This window comes from Rhincodon typus, chromosome 8 (assembly GCF_021869965.1).
Source record: "Rhincodon typus isolate 14 chromosome 8, sRhiTyp1.1, whole genome shotgun sequence".
NCBI classification, from domain to species: Eukaryota; Metazoa; Chordata; class Chondrichthyes; order Orectolobiformes; family Rhincodontidae; genus Rhincodon; species Rhincodon typus.
Window position 1 is genome coordinate 37,206,867 of NC_063339.1, and position 22,940 is coordinate 37,229,806.

The 22,940-nt window shown below is 43.3% G+C and overlaps 1 protein-coding gene across 1 annotated transcript in view; it reads left to right on the top strand.

The window, feature by feature from the left end:
- The window catches only part of LOC109924086 (60 kDa lysophospholipase-like), an 83,749-nt gene that overhangs the window by 5,783 nt on the left and 55,026 nt on the right, over window positions 1-22,940 (top strand). The window contains 1 exon segment of the mRNA XM_048600097.1: window positions 13,231-13,356. Within this exon segment, the coding sequence (XP_048456054.1) occupies window positions 13,231-13,356 (126 nt within the window).

The following is a 22,940-nucleotide window of genomic DNA, read 5'->3' on the forward strand; positions in this document are numbered from 1 at the left end:
AGTAGTAAGGGCGTGGAATGCCCTGCCTGCAAAAATAGTAGACTCGCACACTTTAAGGGCATTTAAATGGTCATTGGATAAACAAATGGATGATAATGGAATAGTTTAGGTTAGATGGGCTTCAGATTGGTTTCACAGGTCGGTGCAATATCGAGGGCCGAAGGGCCTGTACTGCGCTGTAATGTTCTATGTTCTATGTTCTTGAGGCCTGGGATGGGGGTGAGGGAGAAGGTGTGGGGGCAGGTGTAGCACTTCCTGCGGTTGCAGGGAAAAGCGCCGGGTGTGGTGGGGCTGGAGGGGAGTGTGGATTGGACAAGGGAGTCATGGAGAGAGTGGTCCCTCCGGAAAGCAGATAAGGGTGGGGAGGGAAAAATGTCTTTGGTGGTGGGGTCGGATTGCAGATGGAGGAAGTGTCGGAGGATGATGCGTTTGATCCGGAGGTTGGTGGGGTGGTACGTGAGGATGAGGGGGATTCTTTTTTGGTTGTTATTGCAGGGACGGGGTGTGAGGGATGAGTTGTGGGAAATGCGGGAGACACGGTGGAGGGCGTTCTCGACCACTGAGGGGGTGCAGTTTGCGGTCCTTGAAAAATGAGGACATCTGAGATGTACGGGAGTGGAATGCCTCATCCTGGGAGCAGATGCGGCAGAGGCGAAGGAATTGGGAATAGGGGATGGCATTTTTGAAGGAAGGTGGTTGGGAGGAGGTGTAATCTAGGTAGCTGTGGGAGTCGGTGGGCTTGAAATGGATACCCGTTTCTAGGTGGTTGCCCGAGATGGAGACAGAGAGGTCCAGGAAGGTGAGAGAGGTATTAGAGATGGTCCAGGTGAACTTAAGGTTGGGGTGGAAGGTGTTGGTGAAGTGGATGAACTGTTCAAGCTCCTTGTGGGAGCACGAGGCGGCGCCGATACAGTCATCAATGTAACGGAGGAAGAGGTGGGGTTTAGGGCCAGTGTAGGTACGGAAGAGGGTACAGAAGAGGAAGAGGGATTGTTCACATTTGGACATAGAGCAGTTTTTCCGCTGCCTCCGCCTCCACGCTTACTTCTTCAACCGTGAACCTAACCCTCCCTCTACTGACCCCTTCTCCCGCCTCCAACACACCCTCTCCTCCTGGACACCACCCAAAGGCCTCATACCCTCCTCGACCTCTTCATCTCCAACTGCCGTCGAGACATCAATCGCCTCAACCTCTCCACCCCTCTCACCCACTCCAACCTCTCCCCCGCAGAACCTACAGCCCTCTGCTCCAATCCCAACCTCACCATAAAACCCGCGGACAAGGAAGGCACAGTTGTAGTGTGGTGCACTGACCTCTACATCGCCGAGGCCAGACGTCAACTCTCCGACACCACCTCCTACCGCCCCCTTGATCGTGACCCCACCCCCGAGCACCAAACCATCATCTCCCAAACCATCCACAACCTCATCACCTCAGGTGACCTCCCACCCACGGTCTCCAACCTCATCGTTCCCCAACCCTGCACCACCCACTTCTATCTCCTTCCCAAATTCCACAAACCTGAATGCCCTGGCCGACCCATTGTCTCTGCCTGCTCCTGCCCCACCGAACTTATCTCCAACTATCTGGACTCCATTTTCTCCCCCTTGGTCCAGGAACTCCCCACCTACGTCCGTGACACCACCCATGCCCTCCACCTCCTCCAGAACTTCCAATTCCCCAGTCCCCAACACCTCATCTTTACCATGGACGTCCAGACCCTATACACCTGCATTCCCCATACAGATGGCCTAAAGGCCCTCCGCTTCTTCCTGTCCCGCAGGCCCGACCAGTCCCCCTCCACTGACACCCTCATCCGCTTAGCCGAACTCATCCTCACCCTCAACAACTTCCCTTTCAATTCCTCCCACTTCCGACAGACAAAGGGGGTGGCCATGGGTACCCGCATGGGCCCAAGCTATGCCTGCCTCTTTGTAGGTTACGTGGAACAATCCCTCTTCCGTACCTACACTGACCCTAAACCCCACCTCTTCCTCCGTTACATTGATGACTGTTTCCACCCCAACCTTAAGTTCACCTGGACCATCTCTAATACCTCTCTCACCTTTCTGGACCTCTCTGTCTCCATCTCGGGCAACCACCTAGAAACCGATATCCACTTCAAGCCCACTGACTCCCATAGCTACCTGGAATACACCTCCTCCCACCCACCTTCCTGCAAAAATGCCATCCCCTATTCCCAATTCCTTCGCCTCTGCTGCATCTGCTCCCAGGATGAGGCATTCCACTCCCATACATCTCAGATGTCCTTGTTTTTCAAGGACCACAACTTTCCCCCCCTCAGTGGTCGAGAACGCCCTCCACTGTGTCTCCCGCATTTCCCGCAACTCATCCCTCATACCCCGTCCCTGCAATAACAACCAAAAAAGAATCCCCCTCGTCCTCACATACCACCCCACCAACCTCCGGATCCAACGCATCATCCTCCGACACTTCCGCCATCTGCAATCCAACCCCACCACCAAAGACATTTTTCCCTCCCCACCCTTATCTGCTTTCCGGAGGGACCACTCTCTCCGTGACTCCCTTGTCGCTCCACAATCCCCTCCAGCCCCACCACACCCGGCACTTTTCCCTGCTACACCTGCCCTCACACCTCCTCCCTCACCCCCATCCCAGGCCCCAAGAAGACTTTCCACATCAAGCAGATGTTCACCTGCACATCTGCTAATGTGGTATACTGCATCCGCTGTACCTGTTGTGGCCTCCTCTACATCGGGGAAACCAAACGGATGCTTGGGGACCGCTTTGCAGAACACCTACGCTCGGTTCGCAATAAACAACTGCACCTCCCAGTCGCGAACCATTTCAACTCCCCCTCCCATTCCTCAGACGACATGTCCATCCTGGGCCTCCTGCAGTGCCACAACGATGCCACCCGAAGGTTGCAGGAACAGCAACTCATATTCCGCTTGGGAACCCTGCAGCCCAATGGTATCAATGTGGACTTCACAAGCTTCAAAATCTCCCCTCCCCCTACTGCATCCCAAAACCAGCCCAGCTCGTCCCGCCTCCCTAACCTGTTCTTCCTCCCACCTATCCCCTCTTCCCACCTCAAGCCCCACCCCCATCTCCTACCTACTAACCTCATCCCGCCCCCTTGACCTGTCCGTCCTCCCTGGACTGACCTATCTCCTCCCGACCTCCCCACCTACACTCACCTTTACTGGCTCCATCCCCACCTCTTTGGCCTGTCTGTTTCCTCTCCACCTATCTTCTCCTCTATCCATCTTCTATCCGCCTCCCCCTCTCTCCCTATTTATTTCAGAACCCCCTTCCCCTCCCCCATTTCTGATGAAAGGTCTAGGCCTGAAACGTCAGCCTTCCTGCTCCTGTGATGCTGCTTGGCCTGCTATGTTCATCCAGCTCTACACCTTGTTATTCTCAAACTTAAGTGTAGCCTTCTTCCTGGTGAAGTGAGTGACGAGCCTTGGCAAGTCTCGTTTTCGTCATTACAAAACCGATACTTATAGTGGGCTTATTTGCTAGTCAGAGTAGAAATGAAAGAACAGGCAGGATAAATGAGTGGCTTGAGGGATGGTGCAGGAGGGAGGGGTTCAGATTTTTGGGACGTTGGGACCGGTTCTGGGGGAGGTGGGACTATTACAAATCGGACGGTCTACACCTGGGCAGGACTGGAACCAATGTCCGAGGGGCTGCTTTTTGCTAACGCTGTTGGGGAGGGTTTAATGTGGCAGGGGAATGGGAACCAAATGAGGAGGTTAGTGGACAGTCAGGAGATAGTAACTAAAGCCTGTAAGGAACTAGATAATGAAGTCAGTGTGACTAAGGGGAAGAGTAGGCAGAGAGCAGATGATGAATGCAGAGGGACAGGTGGTCTGAGGTGCATTTGTTTTAATGCAAGAAGTGTAGCAGGTAAAACAGATGAATTTAGGGCTTGGATTAGTACCTGGGAGTATGACGTTATTGCTATTACTGAGACTTGGTTGAAGGAAGGGCAAGATTGGCAACTAAATATCCCAGGATATAGATGCTTCAGGCGGGATAGAGAGGGAGGTAAAAGGGGTGGAGGAGTTGCATTACTGGCCAAAGAGGATATCACAGCTGTGCTGAAGGAGGGCACTATGGAGAACTCGAGCAGTGAGGCAATATGGGCAGAGCTCAGAAATAGGAATGGTGCGGTAACAATGTTGGGGCTGTACTATAGGCCTCCCAACAGTGCGTGAGATAGAGGCACAAGTATGTAGACAGATTATGGAAAGATGTAGGAGCAACAGGATGGTGGTGATGGGAGATTTTAATTTTCCCAACATTGACTAGGATTCACTTCGTGTTAGGGGTTTAGATGGAGCAGAATTTGTAAGGAGCATCCAGGAGGGTTTTCTAGAGCAGTATGTAAATAGTCCAACTCAGAAAGGGGCCATACAGGACCTGGTGTTGGGGAATGAGCCCGGCCAGGTGGTTGAAGTTTCAGTAGGGGATTACTTTGGGAATAGTGATCACAATTCTGTAAGATTTAGAATACTGATGGACAAAGACGAGAGTGGTCCTAAAGGAAGAGTGCTGAATTGGGGGAAGGCCAACTATAGCAAAATTCGACAGGAGCTGGGGAATGTGGATTGGGAGCAGCTGTTTGAGGGTAAATCCATATTTGATATGTGGGAGGCTTTTAAAGAGAGGTTGATTAGAGTGCAGGACAGACATGTCCCTGTGAAAATGAGGGATAGAAAGGGCAAGATTAGGGAACCATGGATGACAGGTGAAATTGTGAGAATAGCAAAGAGGAAAAAGGAAGCATACATAAGGTCTAGGCAACTGTAAACACAAAACTTTGGAAGAATATCGGGAAAGTAGGACCAATCTGAAACAAGGAATTAAGAGAGCTAAAAGGGGTCATGAAATATCTTTAGCAAACAGGGTTAAGGAAAATCCCAAAGCATTTTATTCATACATAACGAGCAAGAGGGTAACTAGAGAAAGGGTTGGCCCACTCAAGGACAAAGGAGGGAAGTTATGCAAGGAGTCAGAGAAAATGAGTGAGATTCTTAATGAGTACTTGCATCGGTATTCACTGAGGAGAGGGGCATGACGGATGTTGAGGTTAGGGATAGATGTTTGATTACTCGAGGTCAAGTCAGCATAAGGAGGGGGGAAGTGTTGGGTATTCTAAAAGGCATTAGGGTGGACCAGTCCCCAGGTCCGGATGGGATCTATCCCAGGTTACTGAGGGAAGCGAGAGAGAAAATAGCTGGGGCCTTAACAGATATCTTTGCAGCATCCTTGAGCACGGGTGAGGTCCCGGAGGACTGGAGAATTGCTAATGTTGTCCCCTTGTTTAAGAAGGGTAGCAAGGATAATCCAGGAAATTATAGATCGGTGAGCCTGATGTCAGTGGTGGGGAAGCTGCTGGAGAAGATACTGAGGGATAGGATCTATTTACATTTGGAAGAAAATGGGCTTATTAGTGAGAGACAGCATGGCGCAGGGAAGGTCATGTCTTACCAACTTGATAGAATTCTTTGAGGAAGTGACAAAGTTGATAGATGAGGGAAGGGCTATAGATGTCATATACATGGACTTCAATAAGGCGTTTGATAAGGTTCCCCATGGTAGGCTGATGGAGAACGTGAAGTCGCATGGCGTCCAGGGTGTACTAGCTAGATGGATAGAGAACTGGCAGGGCAACAGGAGAACATAAGAACATAAGAACTAGGAGTAGGAGTAGGCCGTCCGGCCCTTCGAGCCTGCTCCGCCATTCAATAAGATCATGGCTGATCTTTTCGTGGACTCAGATCCACTTACCCGTGTTCTCACCGTATCCCTTAATTCCTTTATTGTTCAAAAAAAATCTACCTTATCTTTAAAAACGTTTACTGAAGTAGCGTCAACTACTTCACTGGGCAAGGAATTCCATAGATTAACAACCCTCTGGGTGACAGAGAGTTGAAAGGAAGGGAGTTTCTCAAAATGGAGAACTGTGACCAGTGGTGTTCCACAGGGATCCGTGTTGGGACCACTGCTGTTTGTGATATACATAAATGATCTGGAGGAAGATATAGATGGTCTGATTAGCAAGTTTGCAGATGACACTAAGATTGGTGGAGTAGCAGATAGTGAAGGGGACTGTCGGAGAATGCAGCAGAATGTAGGTAGATTGGAGAGTTGGGCGGAGAAATGGCAGATGGAGTTCAATCCAGGCAAATGCGAGGTGATGCATTTTGGAAGATCCAATTCAAGGGCGAACTATACGGTAAATGGAAAAGCCCTGGGGAAAACTGATACACAGGGAGATCTGGGTGTTCAAGTCCATTGTACCCTGAAGGTGGCAACGCAGGTGGATAGAGTGGTCAAGAAGGCATACGGCATGCTTTCATTCATCGAACGGGGTATTGAGTACAAGAGTTGGTAGGTCATGTTACAGTTGTATAGGACTTTGGTTTGACCACATTTGGAATACTGCGTACAGTTCTGGTCGCCACATTACCAAAAGGATGTGGATGCTTTGGACAGGGTGCAAAGGAGGTTCACCAGGATGTTGCATGGTATGGAGGGCGCTAGCTATGAAGAGAGGTTGAGTAGGTTAGGATTATTTACATTAGAAAGACGAAGGTTGAGGGGGGACCTGATTGAGGTCTACAAAATCATGAGAGGTGTAGACAGGGTGGATAGCAAGAAGCTTTTTCCCAGAGTGGGGGACTCAATTACTAGGCGTCACGATTTCAAGGTAAGGGAGATATGCGTGGAAAGTTCTTTACGTAGAGGGTGGTGGGTGCCTGGAAAGCGTTGCCAGCAGAGGTGGTAAAGGCGGGCACGATAGCATCATTTAAGATTTATCTAGACAGATACATGAATGGGGCAGGGAGCAGAGGGACACGGATCCTTGGAAAATAGGCGACTGGTTTAGATAGAGGATCTGGATCGGCACAGGCTTGGAGGGCCGAAGGGCCTGTTCCTGTGCTGTAATTTTCTTTGTTCTTTGTTCTCTTTAATCAGATCACCCACATTCCCTCCAAATCAGTTATATATATTACAAACGACAGTGGTCCCAGCACTGATGTCTGCAGAAAATCAGTGGCCATAGATCTCCAGTCAGAAAAGCACTCTTCTACTGCTACTCTTTATCTTCTTTGACTAAGCCAGTTCTGTATCCATCTTACCAGCTCACTGTGGATCCCAAGTGACTTCGCCTTCTTATCAGCCTACCGCGAGGGACCTTGTTAAAGGCCTTGCTAAAGTGTACATAGTCAATATATATCACCCTGCCCTCATCAATCATCTTTGTCACTTCTGCAAAAAACTCAATGAAGTTTGTAAGATGGGAACTTGCCCGCTCTGAGCCACGCTCCCTGTCGCTACTAAGCTCATATTTATCCAAATGTGAATAAAACCTGTTCTTCAATAATTTCCATATCACTGATGTATGGCTCACTGGCCTGTAATTTCCTGGATTATCCCTGTTGCTCTTAAACACAGGAACAACGTTGGCTATCCTCCAGGCCTCTGGGACCTCACCTGTGACTAAAGAGGATGCAAAATTTTCATACAAGGCCCCAGCAATTTCCTCCTTTGCCTTCCTCACTATTCCAGAATAGATCCCATCAGCTGTTGGGCACTTGTCTACCTTAATGCTTTTCAAAACTCCCAAAGCTCCTCCTGTTTGATATTGACATGCCATAGAATATGAACATATCCCTCTCTAGACTCACCACCCTCCATGTCTTTCTCCTTAATGAATACTGATGCAAAGTAATTATTAAGGACCTCACCCATTTCCTGCAGCTCCACACACAAATTTCCTCCTTTGTCCTTGAATGGATCAACCCTTTCCTTACCTACCCCTTGCTCCTTACGAACATATAAAGAGCCTTGGGATATTCCTGAATCCTTTTGGCCAATATGATTTCATAGACCCTTTTAGCTCTCCTAACTCCTTGTTTAAGTTCTTTCCTACTTTCTTTATATTCATCACGGGTTGTGTCTGTCTTCAGTTTCCTAAAACTTACTTATGCCTCCATTTTTTTTCCTGACTGAGCTCACCATTTTTCTTGTCGTCTCAGGTTCCTGTTTCTTGCCATCCCCATCCTTCATTTTCACAGGAACATACTGACCCTGAACTCTAATCAACTGACCTTCAAAAAAATTCCACATGATAGATGTGAATTTACTCTCAAACTGTTATCTCCAATTTACACACCCCAGTTCCTTCCTAATATTGTCATAGTTAATCTTTCTTCAATTTAATACTTTCACCTGAGGACTACTCTTATCTTATCCATGAGTAACTTAAAACTTACGGACTTATGGTCACTGTTCCTGAAATCCTCTCCCACTGAAACTTTGATCACCTGGCCGGGACCATTCCCCTATACCAGGCCTAGTCTGGATCCTTCCCTGGTTGGACTACTGATATTTCGCTTCAAGAAACCCACCTGGATATACCTAACAAATTCTGCCCCCCACCCATCCAAGCCCCTGGCACTAAGGGAGTCCCAATCAATATAATGCAAGTTAAAATCTCACACCATAATAGCCCTGTTGTTTTCACATTTTTCCAGAATCTGTCTATGTTATCCGTTCTTCAATCTTCTGCTGGCTGTTGGGATGCCTGTAGTATATGCCATCAAAATGATTGCACCCTTCCTATTCCTTAGCTCTCTCCATATGGCCTTGCTGGATGAACCCTCCAAGGTGTCTCCCTCTAATTACATCTAATTCATTTTTGTTTTACATTTTAAAACATTTTAAGATAACATTTAAAGATTAAAAAAACAGATATCAGCAATATCCTTGATGGAACATAAAGGTGCCAAAAATCTTCAACCTTTCAATTATATCTCTGATGGAACTCCAGCAGAAGTCTGCTAAAGAAGCCAGTGTGACCAGGATCCAGATAAATGCAGATCGTGGGTTTACATGAGATATTCCTTGGGGCTTTGTAAGTGGTAGTGGCACCATTTTCTCTCTATACAGGCGAATCAGATGGGAATGGATGGGGCTTAGGAGAGTGCAGACTCCCAATGTCTCAAACATTGTATTAGTACCTGGATCTGAATGGGGGGAGGCAATGGTCTCGTGGTATTTATCACTGGACTGTTAATCCAGAGACCCAGATAACGTTCTGGGGACTCGGGTTTGAATCCCACCATGGCAGATGGTGGAATTTGAATTCAATAAATATCTGGAATTAAGAATCTTCACTAATGTCCTTTTGGGAAGGAAACTGCCAACCTTACCTGGTCTGGCCTACATGTGACTCCAGACCCACAGTATTGTGGTCGACTCTTATGAGCAATAAATGGTGCCTAGCCAGTGACGCCCTCATCTGGTGAATGAATAAAAAAAAATAGAGTTATAGAGAGTAATAGAGTCCTACAGCACAGAGACAGGCCCTTTGGCCCAAACTAGTCCATGCTGAACAAAATGTCCACCCATGCTAACCCCACTTACTTGCATTTGGCTCATATCCTTCTAAACCTTTCCTATCCAAGTATTCATCCAAATGCCTTGTAAATGTTGTTAATGTACCAGACTCAACCACTTCCGCTGGCAGCTCAGTCCATATGCTTACCACCCTCTGTGTAAAAAAGTTGCCCCTCAGGTTCCCATATATATTTTTCCCCTCTTACCTTAAACTGATGCCCTCTAGTTATTGATTCCTCAAACCTGGGGAAAAAAACAGTGCAAACGCCCTATCCATGCCTCTCATGATCTTATGTACTACCCCCTCAGTCTCCTATGCTCTAAAGAAAAATGTCCTAGCTTGTCCAATCTCTTCCTATAACTCAGTCTCGAGTCCGGGCAACACCCATGTAAATTTCTTCTGCACTCTTTCCAGTTTAATGACATCCTATAACAAGGTAACCAAAACTGAACACAATACTCCAAGTGGGGCCTCACCAACATCCTGTACAACTGCAATGTAGCTTCCCAACTTCTATACTCAATGCCATGACTGATGAAAGCTAGTGCACCAAAAGCCGCCTCCACTGCCCTGTCTACCTGTGACTCCACTTTCAGAGAACAGTGCATCTGAACCTCAAGGTCCATCTGTTCCACTACACTCCTTAAGGCCCTACCATTCACCATGAAACTCCTACCTTGATTTCACTTTCCAAAATGCAACACCTCACACTTATCTAGGTTAAATTCCATTTTCCATTTCTCAGCCCACTTCCCCAGCTGATCAAGATCCTGCTACAATTTCTGATAACCTTCCTCACTGTCCATGATACCACCTATTTTAGTGTCTCTGCAAACTGACTAATCATGCCTTGTACATTCTCATCCAAATCATTGATATCAACTAGATAATAAACAACAATAGGCCCAGCACCAACCCCTGAGGCACAGTACTAGTCACAGGCCTCCAGTCCAACAAGCATCTTTCCACTACTACCCTCTTCTTCCTACTGTCAAGTCAATCGTGTATCCAATTTGCCAGCTCTCCCTGGATTCCATGTGGTCTAACCTTCCAGAACAGCCTACCATGTGGAATCTTAGCAAAGGCCTTACTGGAAACACATAGAATAAGTCTACTGCCCTGCCCTCATCAACCTTCCTGGTCACTTCATAACAAATTTGTGAGGCATGATGTCCCATGCACAAAACCATGCTGACTACTCCATATCAAACCCTGTCTTTCCAAATGCAGGTATATCTTATTCCTCAGAATCTTTCAAGTAGCTTACTTGCCACAGATGTTAAGCTTACTGGTCTCTAATTTCCAGGTTTTTCTTTACAGTCCTTCTTGAATAAGGGCACACTACCACCCAGTCTTCCGGAACCTCACCCGTGGCTAACGATGATGCAAATATATCAGTCAGGCACCCCGCAATTTCTTCTCTGGCCTCTTGCAGGGTTCTTGGATATATCTGGTTAGGACCAGGAGATTTATCCACCTTCATTCTAATACTTTCAACACCTCCTCTACTGTGATGTGAACTGTCCCAAGATATTGCTGCTAACGTCCCAAGTTCCCAAGTCTTCACAAAAGAGAAATATTCATTGAGGACCTCGCCCATCCCCTGCAGTTCCACACATACATATCCACTTTGATCTATGAGGGGTCCTATTCTCTCTCTAGTTTTTTTTTCCTTTATACTTAAAAGAATCTCCTTGTATTCACTCCAATCTTCCCAGCCAAAGCTATCTCGTGCTCCCTTTTCACCCTCCTGATTTCCTCCTTCAGTAAACTCCTGTATCCCCTATATACCTCCAGGGATTCTCTTGATACCAGCTGCCCATACCTGAGCCATGTCTCCTTTTTTCTGGTCAAAGCCTCAATATCTCTTGTCATCCAGGGTTTCCTACTCCTTCCAATCTTATCCTTCACCCTCACAGGAACATATAGGCCTTGAACTCCACCTATCACACTTTTAAAGACCTCCCACTTGCCAGAGGTCCTTTTGCCTGCAAACAAACTACACCAATCAATCCCTGCAAGCTCCTGTCTAATTCCATTAAAATTCGCCTTGCCCTAATTTAGAACTTGAACCTGTGAACCAGTTTTATTCTTCTCCATAATTATTTTAAAATTAATCACACTCTGGTCACTGGTCCCAAAGTGCTCCCCCACTGTCGCCTCAGTTAGCTGTCCTGCCCTATTTCCCAAGAGTAGGTCGAGTTTTGCCCCTTCCTACATAGGACCCTCTTGAGGAAACTTTCCTGAGCACATTTAACAAATTCCACCCCATCTAAGCCCTTAACACTATGGCAGTCTCAGTCTATATTAGGAAAATTAAAATCCCCCACCATGACAACCCTATTGCTCCTGCAAGTCTCCCCAGTCTCCCTGCATATCTGTTCCTCAAATTCCCATTGACTACTTGGGGGGCCTATAGTACAACCCCAATAACGTCACCATCCCCTTCTTATTTCTTAGCTCCATCCACAAAGCCTCACTGGATGATCCCTCAGTTATCTCATCTCTGACTACTGCTGTGATACTCTCCTTGATCAAAAATGCAACTCCCCCTCCCTCTTTCCTCCACCTCTGTCCCTATAGCACCTGTACCCTGGCACATTAAGCTGCCAGTCCTGTCCCTCCCTTAGCCATGTTTCTGTAATGGCTATAATATATCAGTACCATGTACCTGTCCACACCCTGAGTTCATTGGCCTTACCTGTCAACCCTCTTGCATTGAAATAGGTGCAATTTAATCCAACAGGCATTCCTCGCTCTCTATCCTGTTCCAACCTGACCTGTCTTCTGAACTTGCTATTTCTGATTACTGTATCTCTTTCTAGCCTCGCATTTGCCTCCCTGCTGTTGAGGATCCCACCCCCCTACCAAACTAGTTTAAACCCTCCTTTGCAGCGCTAGCAAATCTGCCCGCCAGGATATTCGTTCCCCTCCAGTTCAGATGCAGCCCATCCCTCTTGAACAGGCCACCACTACCCTAGAAAAAATCCCAATGATCCAGGAATCTGAATCCCTGCCCCCTGTACTAAATCTTTAGCTACACATTCATCTGCCATATCCTCCTGTTCTTACCCTAAAGAGCACATGGCACTGGAAGTAATCCAGAGATTAACACCTTCCAGGTCCTGGATACCAGATCCACAACATTCTCTTGTTTAGTGCAGGTGACTGCTTCCAGGCTGTAATGTATGCGCTGAAGTGATGCCTCTCCCTCTCAGTGACCCTGTGCTGGACCTCAGCTGAAGATCCAGGCTTGGACTGTGTTTGGAAATCGGAAAAGTATTTTTAAAAAAAAATTATTGCAAACTTCCTACAAAAGGGCAGAATGTTGTTTTCTTTCGAACAATTCCCCGATCTGCCCATGATCAGTCATCCTTTCGCATATTGTGGCATCTTTTGACAAGGCAAGTCTGCCAGCTACATCTCAGAAATGCTGTACCGATTTAAGCAGGAAAACTGTGGTGAGGTCAGCATCAGAAGTCCCAGGTGATTGCACCCCAGCACTTAGATGCAATATTGCCATGCAGATTTTACGGCTAAAAATGTATCATATCATTTCAGATTAAAAGGGTTTCATAATATCCAAATGGCCAAATCAATTATTACCATCTTTCATGCTGATTTTTATAATTTTTGTGCTGTTTGATTAGCACTGAAAGTTTGAAGTGCCTTGTCTATGATATGAAAGTTAAATATTGGATTTATTGTGCAGTAAAATTAGTAAGAATAGTTCTATTCATGACGATCTAACCTGCTGTTGGCAGATTCCTTCAATGACCATTCTAATTGATCTACTGCTTCTAAGCTCTGTTTTTCTTTCTCTCAGCAAAACTACCAGCAGTACAATGGTGTTGTGATCCTTCATGGCACAGATACATTGGCCTACACAGCTTCCGCCCTTTCATTCATGTGTGAGAACCAAGGAAAGCCCATCATCTTGACCATCTCTCTGGTAATGATGATTGTATTGGTTTAGAGTCTATCCACAGTTCCATATTTGCAACAAAGAGGATGCAATGATTTAATGTGTGACACAATGAGGAGGATATTTTGTAACCATTGCATGTATACATGTATAATTATAAAAATAATCAGTAAAGCAATCATAATTAATTTTCTTTCTAATATTGCCAGTATCAAAATTATGGAGAAGTTACAGTACAGAAGGAAGACTGTCTTGTCTGTATTGCTGTCTGCAAGAAGAACTCAGCTAGTTGAATTCCCTCACCCTTTCCCCAAAGAACTGGAACATCTGTTCTGATGTTCATCCAGTTCCTTTTTTAAAAGCCGTAATGAAATTTGTCTCTATCAACCTTAGGCCAGTGTATTCCAGATCCTAATTGTTAAATCCACAAAACAAGCTTCTCCTCATAGTTCTCTGCCAACTCGCCTTAAAGTGGTGCTCTTTGGTCCTTGACCTTACCCACAAATGATGATTGAAAGCAGGCTGAGATAACAAGGCGTAGAACTGGATGAACACAGCAGGCCAAGCAGCATCAGAGGAGCAGGAAGGCTGATGTTTCGGGCCTAGACCCTTCTTCAGAAATGGGGGAGGGGAAGGGGGTTCTGAAATAAATAGGTAGAGAGGGGGAGGCAGATAGAAGATGGATAGAGGAGAAGATGGGTGGAGAGGAGATAGACCGGTCAAAGAGGCGGGGATGGAGCCAGTAAAGGTGAGTGTAGGTGGGGAGGTAGGGAGGAGATAGGTCAGTCCAAAAACGTCAGCCTTCCTGCTCCTCTGATGCTGCTTGGCCAGTTGTGTTCATCCAGCTCTACACCTTGTTATTCAGATTCTCCAGCATCTGCAGTTCCTACTATCATTGAAAGCAGGCTGATGGGGCAGCAATTGGCTGGGTTGGAATTTTCCTGTTTTTTGTTTATGGTACATACCTTAACAATTTTCCACATTGTCAGGTAGTGCCAATGCTGTAATGTACTGAAGAGCTTGGCTAGGGGTTCTAGAGCACAATTCTTCAGTACCACAGCTGGAATAAGAGCAGGGCACCTAGCCTTTGCAGTATCCAGTGCCCAATAGATTTCCAGTACATTCAAAAACAGAAGGATAAATGTTTTTATTTTAAGAGCATCAAAGGGTATGGAGAGAAAGAAGAAGTATGGCGTTGAGATAGAGGATCGGCCATTATCATATCGAATAGTGGAGCAGGCTCAAAGAGCTGAATGGCCTACTCCTGCTCTTAGTTTATATGTTTCCATGTTTCTGTCGTGCCAAAGCCATGAGGATCAGGTAACACTGCAGGAAAACAAAAATGACAGTGGAAGGCTGGGATTTATGAAGCACACAGGATGGGTACTGTGGCACATGGACTGATTTAATTAGACTGGAAGAAAATTTTTAATTTCCTTGTGGTGGGTTGAGATGCAATGGCAAATTCTGTGGTGTGTTTGTGACATGTCGAGCATAATGCTGGCTCATTGTGGTTCCTACTTCTAATATATTTTCGTACAGTTGTTATGTGACTTGACAAACCACCATTCCTGATTTGGAATTTTAGTTCAGGTAAATTTACATGGCTAGTGTCAGATCCCGAATAACTTTGCACTGAACACTATTCAGTAGGTCATGTAAAGAAGCTCTTGTGGATGTTGTATTAAGGAGTCTAAATTCTTTAGGTGTGTCAATCAAATAGGAGAACCTCACCCATTATAAATAATCATAATAAATAAATGTACAAGTTTCTAGAAGCTCAATAGTCTATGTTGAATTTGCAAAGGTTATCAAACTCTCTTGGCAGCTGTTTTAACAATTTGTCAGCGTCCATTTCAAAAAAATATAATTTTAAAATCTGTATTATTTTCATTCCTATACTGTCATGATGCAATCTTTCAAAATAAAACAGGATATAAAATGAACTTCGTGGGAACTTAGTGGTTAAAGAAAATTAAAATTGTTGGATCATTTAAATTAATGACATGGCATTTTTAAACATAGGAATTTGAGAAAGAAATGTGCATTGTAGTTTTTAATCTCTAGTTGCTAAAGTATATGAGAGCCTCGTCTATATCTTTATGTTTGTAAATGTAGTGCACAACTTTACTTACTAACTAGTAACTACTTTTAGCACATTGTCTCTTCATTCAGAATATGTAAGTACCATTGAACGTACCTCAAATCTACTGATGCACTGCCACCAAAAGAGAAGTCAACCATCCAAATTATTACTTGGTTAGACAGGCTGATTTTTTTTGCAGGGATAGATTTCATCAATTTGCAGCGTAAACAGATGCCCTGGGCATTTGTGGTACGACCAGATAACTTACAGAAACCAGCATCTGATCTTCCATTCCTAATAATCAAAACAGACTGAACTGGTAGTAATTCTGATATTTTTAATTTCACAATGGACAGATCCTCATGAATATAAGCAAAAATGGAAAGGAGAAAAGTTTAGGTCAAATAAAAATGAATAAGTGTTAAAATATATTATCATTAATAAACTGACTTTTTTTATTTTAAACTGATTTCCATAAATGACTTTTCTCTCTCATTATCCGCTCCAAAAAATTTTAAACTGGGGATTCTCTTCCTGTTGCTAGAATTGCATGTGAGACTATCTATTTTACTGAATTTGCCTGTGCCAAGGTGTGTTTATGGAATGTTACTATACAGTTACTGTTTAGTCATTAAATAATCTACTATTCTGTTAAGCTGTCCAACAGACTTAAGTTATTCCAATTTCGTCTTTCTGTTGTTGTCTTTTAACGATACTGTATGAATAAAGTGTGCTTTGCTTCAAGCCTGGTAGTTTGACCTATCGAATTATATCCCAAACACAACGCCTTGCATTTGCCTTTAAAATAAGAAAAAGTTCAGGTCCAGGGTATCTTCTTGACAGGTTTTGAGGGAATTTAGTCTGGTTCATAACAAATCGGGCGTTCTTTTCGGGATCAAAATCTCTAATTCTATGTTGTGTTTAGGATTATTGACTCGAAAGCAGTGAGTGGTAAGTGTTGGTGTTTTTTATTATGGGCGTTGCATTTGGTTGGTTTAAACAGGGTGTGCCTTGTGTAGTAATGGCTCTTCCAGTCACTTAGAGTTTCCTGGAGTATAAGAAATCACTTTGGGTGTTTTACAAAAAGTGAACAAGGCAAAGCTTTTGGAATTGGCAGACAAATTAGAGTTGTGGCTGCCTGTGTCTGTGAGGAAAGGGGAAATAATTGTGGCAATTGCTCACCATTTACAGTTGCCAGGAATTGCCATCAGAATCTTTGGAAATGGCTAAAATTCAATTGAAAATGAAACAGCTTGAGTTAAAGGCAAAAGAAAAAGAAAGAGAAAAGGAAGTGAAACAGTTTAATTTACAATTAAAAGCAGAACAAAAAAAGGAAGGGAATACCCCAGCAGAAGAAAGGGAGAAAGACAGAGCTTTTGAACTTCAGAGGTTGGAACTGAAAACTCAAAGTCAACTTAAAACGGCAGAGGTAGGAGTAGTGAAGAGGACAGTGATGGAGAGCAGTCCCATCATAGCCAAAGGCCTGGTGGGGATCTGTTTAAATATGTACAAGCATTGACTAAGTTTGATGAGAAGGATGTAGAAGACTTTTCATTTCATTTGTGAAGGTGGCTAAACAAGTGAAATGGCTGGTGACCACGTGGGTATTGTGGATCCAAACAAAATTGGTAGGTAGAGCTAATGAGGTGTTCGCATCACTATCACAGGAGGTATCTGGGGATTATGATTATGTGAAAAAACCCATCTTAAGTGCATATTAGCTAGTACCAGAAGCCTACAGACAAAGCTTTAGGAATCTAAAGAGGGAACCGGGTCAAATATAAATAAAGTGTGAAAGAATCAAACAAAGTAATTTTGATAGGTGGATAAGGGCATTAAAAATATATCAGACATGTGGTGCTCTTTCAGAGATGATTATTTTGAAGCAGTTCAAAAATTGACTTCCTGAAGTAGTGAGAACTTGTGGAAGACCAGAGTGTTAAGACTGCAAGATTAGCAGCGGAAATGGCAGATAATTATGAGTTTGTCCGAGGTTTGGCTTCCAGCATCACTTTCAATTTGTGAAGGATAGAAATTAGGAAGAAGAGAAATCCTCAGGTGGCAAGAGAAAAGGAGAACTCGCTGAAGATAGTTAAGATAGTCTACCATAGGGTGAAAAGGAAACCCATGAGGGGGAAAGAGAAGTGAAAAACCTCAGGTGTTTTCACTGTAAGATAGTAGATCATTTGAATTGACAGTGTTGGTGGTTTAGAAGAAGCAACGGGAAGATGGCTGTGGGAAAAAAAGATAAGCCAGTGAGTTTGTTGAAGTGGTAAAGGAAAGCACAGTGGAAGCTACAACGCTGCAAAAGAATGTGCAATCTGACCAGAGGCTGGTTGAGAAGGAAGTGCCAGGTCTCTTTAAAGTATGTATGTATATGGGTAAGGTTTAGTCATGTATTCCAGGAGGAGGGGGTTGATTCAGAGTTACATTTGCACCTTAAATTGTTTAACTTATAACACAACAAATTCTAAATGATTCACTTAAGGTAGAATAAAATAGAAGCTGTAATAGGGTATCTAGCACTTCCAGCCCATTCCCCTATTCAACAAGAACATGATTATCTACATCAACTTTATTTTCTCACACCGTCTCCATCCCTCTTAATTCCTTGGGCATCCAAGGCAGCTACTAATCTTGATCTGTCTTGCATATTATATACAAAATAATAAGGTGAAAGGCAGGAAATTTAGAGGGGATTTGAGGAAAAACTTTACCAGCCAGCTAATTTTAAGAGGTACAGGAGCAAGTCAATCTTTGGTGAGAGATGAGGAGGCATGTAATCAGAAGGAGTATTGCCAGAAAAGTTGGTAATATTTTGAATTCATTGTGAGAAAGTACAGTGTTCCATTGTATAAAGTGAGGTTGGAGAGTCCGGTGAAAAGTCATGAAGTGGTGGTAAGAGCAATAGAGAAATTCATGGTTCCAGAAATACAGTGTTTATTCTTGATATAGTTGGGTCACTGGTGGGAGTGATGCCTACTGAGGTTGAAAAGCCAATGGAAAATTATATTACTGAGGTGTTACATGATGTATATCCAGGGATTTTCCTTACTGTGTGATAACAAGGTCGTAAAGCTAGAGATTGAAATAGGAGGAGAAATCAATGAATTCAGTTATCAGAGACTGATTGATCAAATGGTTGAGAAAAAAACAAGAACAGGTGGATGACAAAATGGATATTTTTAGTTCAGAGAAATTAGCTGAATTACAATGGAAAGATGAAAAACTAAAGTAGTTGTATCAAGAAGAATCTGAGTGTATCCCAGAAAGTTACGATCTAAAACTGATATCTTGACATGTACTCAGGTGGATGAGAAACAGGCAGAAGTTTATCAAGTTGTATTACTGGTGGGTTACAGAGAGGCAGTGTTGCGGGTAGCACATGAATTACCAGTAGAAGGTCATTTGGGAATGAAGAAAACTCAAGCCAAAATACAAAAAACATTTTTATTGGCCTGGACTGCATAAGGATGTGGTTGAATTTTGCCAGACATGTCATATGTGTGATGTAATTGAAAAACCTCAGGCAGTGATAAAACCTGCATCCTTAATAGCCATGTCTGCATTTGAGGATACCTTTTACAAGAGTCTTAATTGATTGCATAGGACCCCTACGTAAAACAAAAAGTGGGAATCACTATTTGTTGACCAGAATGGATATGTCTACTAGGTTTCAGAGACCGTTCATTATGTAGTATCACGGCTAAAAGGATTGTAGAAGACTACCTCAATTCTTTTTATTAGATATGGACTATCCACAGAAATACAATCAGATCAAGGGTCAAATTTTACATCAAAATTCTTCCAGGAAGTTATGGATATTTTAGGAATAAAACAACTACAATCCACTGCGTACCATCCAGAATTGCAGGGAGAATTAGAACGTGGGATCAAACATTAAGACCATGTTGAGGGCTTATAGTTAAGACTATCCATTTGTAATTTTTTTCAATTGGGGATGTACCTATAAATCAATCAAATTCAGTCCGTTTGAATTGGTTTTTGGGCATGAGGTGAGAGGTTCACCGTAATTAATTAGGGAGGATTTGGTGACTCAGAGTCAGAGTTGAACAATGTGTCAAATTTTAGGGAACGATTAAATAGAGTGTGTAAGTTGGCTAGACAGCATTAAAAAGTAGCACAGCATGTGATGAAGCAGGAAGCAGACAAGAAATAAAAAAATTGTAATTTTGATAGTGGAGATAAAGTGTTAGTGTTACTACCAGTAGGAGGTGAACCTTTAAAGGCAAGATTTAGTGGACCATATGAAATTGAAAGGAAGCTGAATGAGGTGAACTATTTAATAAGAATGCCAGATAGAAAGAAATCTCATACAGTGTGTCATCTGAAAATGCTCAAAAGGTATTTTGATAGGGAAAGAAAGCAAAAGGAGTATGTGTTACTGGTTACAACACAGAGTGAAGAGCCAAGTTTAAATTATTCTGAATTAGACATTCCTCAAATTAAATAGGGCAATGAGGAAGTTTTTAAAAATTGGGATAAATTATTGAGTTACCTTCCAAAGGAAAATTGAAATGACCTGAAAGAGTTTTCACAATCACATGGGGAGATCTGTGGGAGTAAGGTAGGAAGTAATAACCTAATTACACATGATGTAGATATATGCTGTTCTAATTAAGCAACATCCTTATAGACTTAACTCTGTAACGTTGGCACAGGTTCAAAAAGAGATTGAACACATGCTCAAAGATAATATAATCAAAATGAGTTGTAGTGAATGGAGCTCATCAATAATAATGATGCCAAAACCAGATGGCACCCAACAGTTATGTGTGGACTATTGCAAAGTCAATGCAGTTACAAAATCTGAATCATATCCTATTTCATGTTTGGAAGACTGTTTTAAGAAGGTTGGACAAGCAACTTATACTTCTAAGTTGGACTTACACAAAGGTTCCTAGCAGGTACCTTTATCTGAAAGAGCAAAGGAAATTTTGGCTTTCATGACACTGAATGGACTATACCAGTTTAAAGTCATGCCATTTGGTATGAAAAATGCACCAGCCACATTTCAAAGACTAACCAATAAAGTCATTTCTGGATTACCTAATTCCATGGTGTACATCAACAATCTGGTGATTTTTAGTCACACATGGAAGGAACATTTGAAGCATCTATCAGAATTGTTCAATTGACTTTGGGAGGGGGGTTTGGAGATAAACCTGGATAAGAGTGACGGCTTGCAAAAGCCCAAGTCATGTTCCGGGACATGTCATTGAACATGGACAGATAGCCCCACGAGATGTAAATACAAAGGTTATTGGGGAGTTTCCCATATCATTGATGAAGGGCAAGTACTATAATTCCTGGGATTGAATGGTTTTTATCAGAAGTTCATACTGAATTTTAGAAGAGTGGTGTTTCGTATGACTGTCTTGTTGGACAAGTACAGAAAATTTCAGTGGATGAAGAATGTCAGAAGGCATTTGACAGTCTGAAAGTTGTGTTAACTAGACGGCTATTGATGTGAATGATGTGGGTGTTGGTGCTGTACTCTTGCAAGAAAACAGCAAGAAGATAGAAAGACCGATTGGGTATTTTTCCAGAAAATTGAATATTCATCAATTATCATTCCACAATTGCGAAGGAGACCTTGAGTTGGTGTTGGCATTGTAACATTTCAACATTTATATTGCCAGTACTGTGTCTGAGACAATTGCATATACTGATCATAATCCCTTAAAGTTTTTGGAAAAGTTTAAGGATAAAAATTCCAGACTGTTTAGATGGAGCTTATTATTGCAGCTATTCAATTTGAAAATTATACACATGGCAGGATGAGAGAACATAATTACTGATGTGTTGTGGCAACTTTGATGAAGAAAGACAGAGGTATTCAGTGGCAGGAAAAAATAGACTGAAATGGACTGTAGTAGTGAATGTTTGCATGCATAGAGTCAATGTAATGTACATGTATTGTAGTGTACTAATAGCGTAAGACTAAGGGTTATTAAAAATTAAGCCATCTTTTTGTATTAATCGTTCATTTTTTAAGGGGGTGGTGTGACAATACAATGGCTTTAAGAGGTGTACTTTGTCCTTTTTTTTATGAAGAAAGTGACAAGATGTGGATCGGTCTGCTTCAAAGCTATAAAGTAAACAGCTTGTGAGGCTTTAGGATTTTTTCTAAGGTTGGAACAATAGAATCAGCCTGAATGGCTGGGGTCAAGCTCCCCCACAGCCAGGATTTTAGTTTTAGTTTTCACTAGCAGTTGCTGGGGTCTTGAATTTGGGTTTGGAAGCTGCAGTACATCTCTTCCTGCTACTCTCTCTCTCTCTCTTTCAGAGTTTTCTCTTGATGTTTTCCTCCTGGACTGTAGAATTGGCTGTGAGACAATCTGTTTTACCGAATTTGCCTTTGCTAAGTGTTTATCAGAAGTTATTATATTGGAACAATTGCTGTTTAGTAGCTTAATAATCTATTATTCTGTTAAGTTTTCCAATAGAATTAAGTTATTCCAATTTCTTCTTTCTTTTATTGTATTTCAACTATAGTGTATGAATAAAGTGTGCTTTGCTTCAAATCTGGTAGTTTGACAAATCAAATTGCATCCAAGACATAACATCTGGCACTTGCCTTTAAAATAAGAAAAAGTTAGGGTCTAGGCTATCTTCATATATTTTTAGTGGGGGGGTGGGGGTGGTTTGGTCTGGTCTATAACTCCACAAGAGGGCCCTCTACAGTCTGTGTTTCTTCTTTTACCTTTTTTTTCTAATCAGCCCGTTCAGAGGTGTTATTACACACCTCTGGAGAAGGTTGGACTTGAACCTGGGCCAGCCAGTCCAGGAGTAGGGACAGTACTACTCTGCCAGAAGAGGCCCTTAAGGTCTGCTTTATTTATTTATTTTTAACTTACTTTTACTCATCAACATGTTCAGGGATCTTATTACACACCTCTGAAGCAGGTGGAACTTGAACCTGAACCTCCCAGTTCATGAGTAGGGACACTACTACTCTGCCACAAGAGGACCTTAAGGTCTGCTTTTTTATCAACTTTTTTTTTCCTTATCAAACTGCTCAGGGATGTTATTACATGTCTCTGGAGCAGGTGGGACTTGAAATGAAGCCTCCTGGCCCAGGTGCAGGGACACTATCACTGCAGAGGCACTCATCACAATATTCCAATCTTCCTTAGATTCAGTTTGAGGCCAGAAACTGGAGATTTGCAAATTTACAACGTTGTTTGAAAAAGTGTGTAGAGACAATGACAGGTATTACTTTGGTGGCATCTTGTAGTAACTGCCACTGATGCCAATAGTAAGTTTCATAGTAAGAATTGAAAGAATGCTGGTTACTCACCACCGGTGAGTACCACTATCACCATTATCTTTGGTATTGCTTGTTCTGCTGGTTGAACAATAACAGTTAATGATACCTGAATGAGCTCAGAGATTGTAGGAACTGCAGATGCTGGAGAATCCGAGACAACAAGGTGCAGGGCTGGATGAACACAGCAGGCCAAGCAGCATCATAGGAGCAGAGAGGCTGACGTTTCGGGCC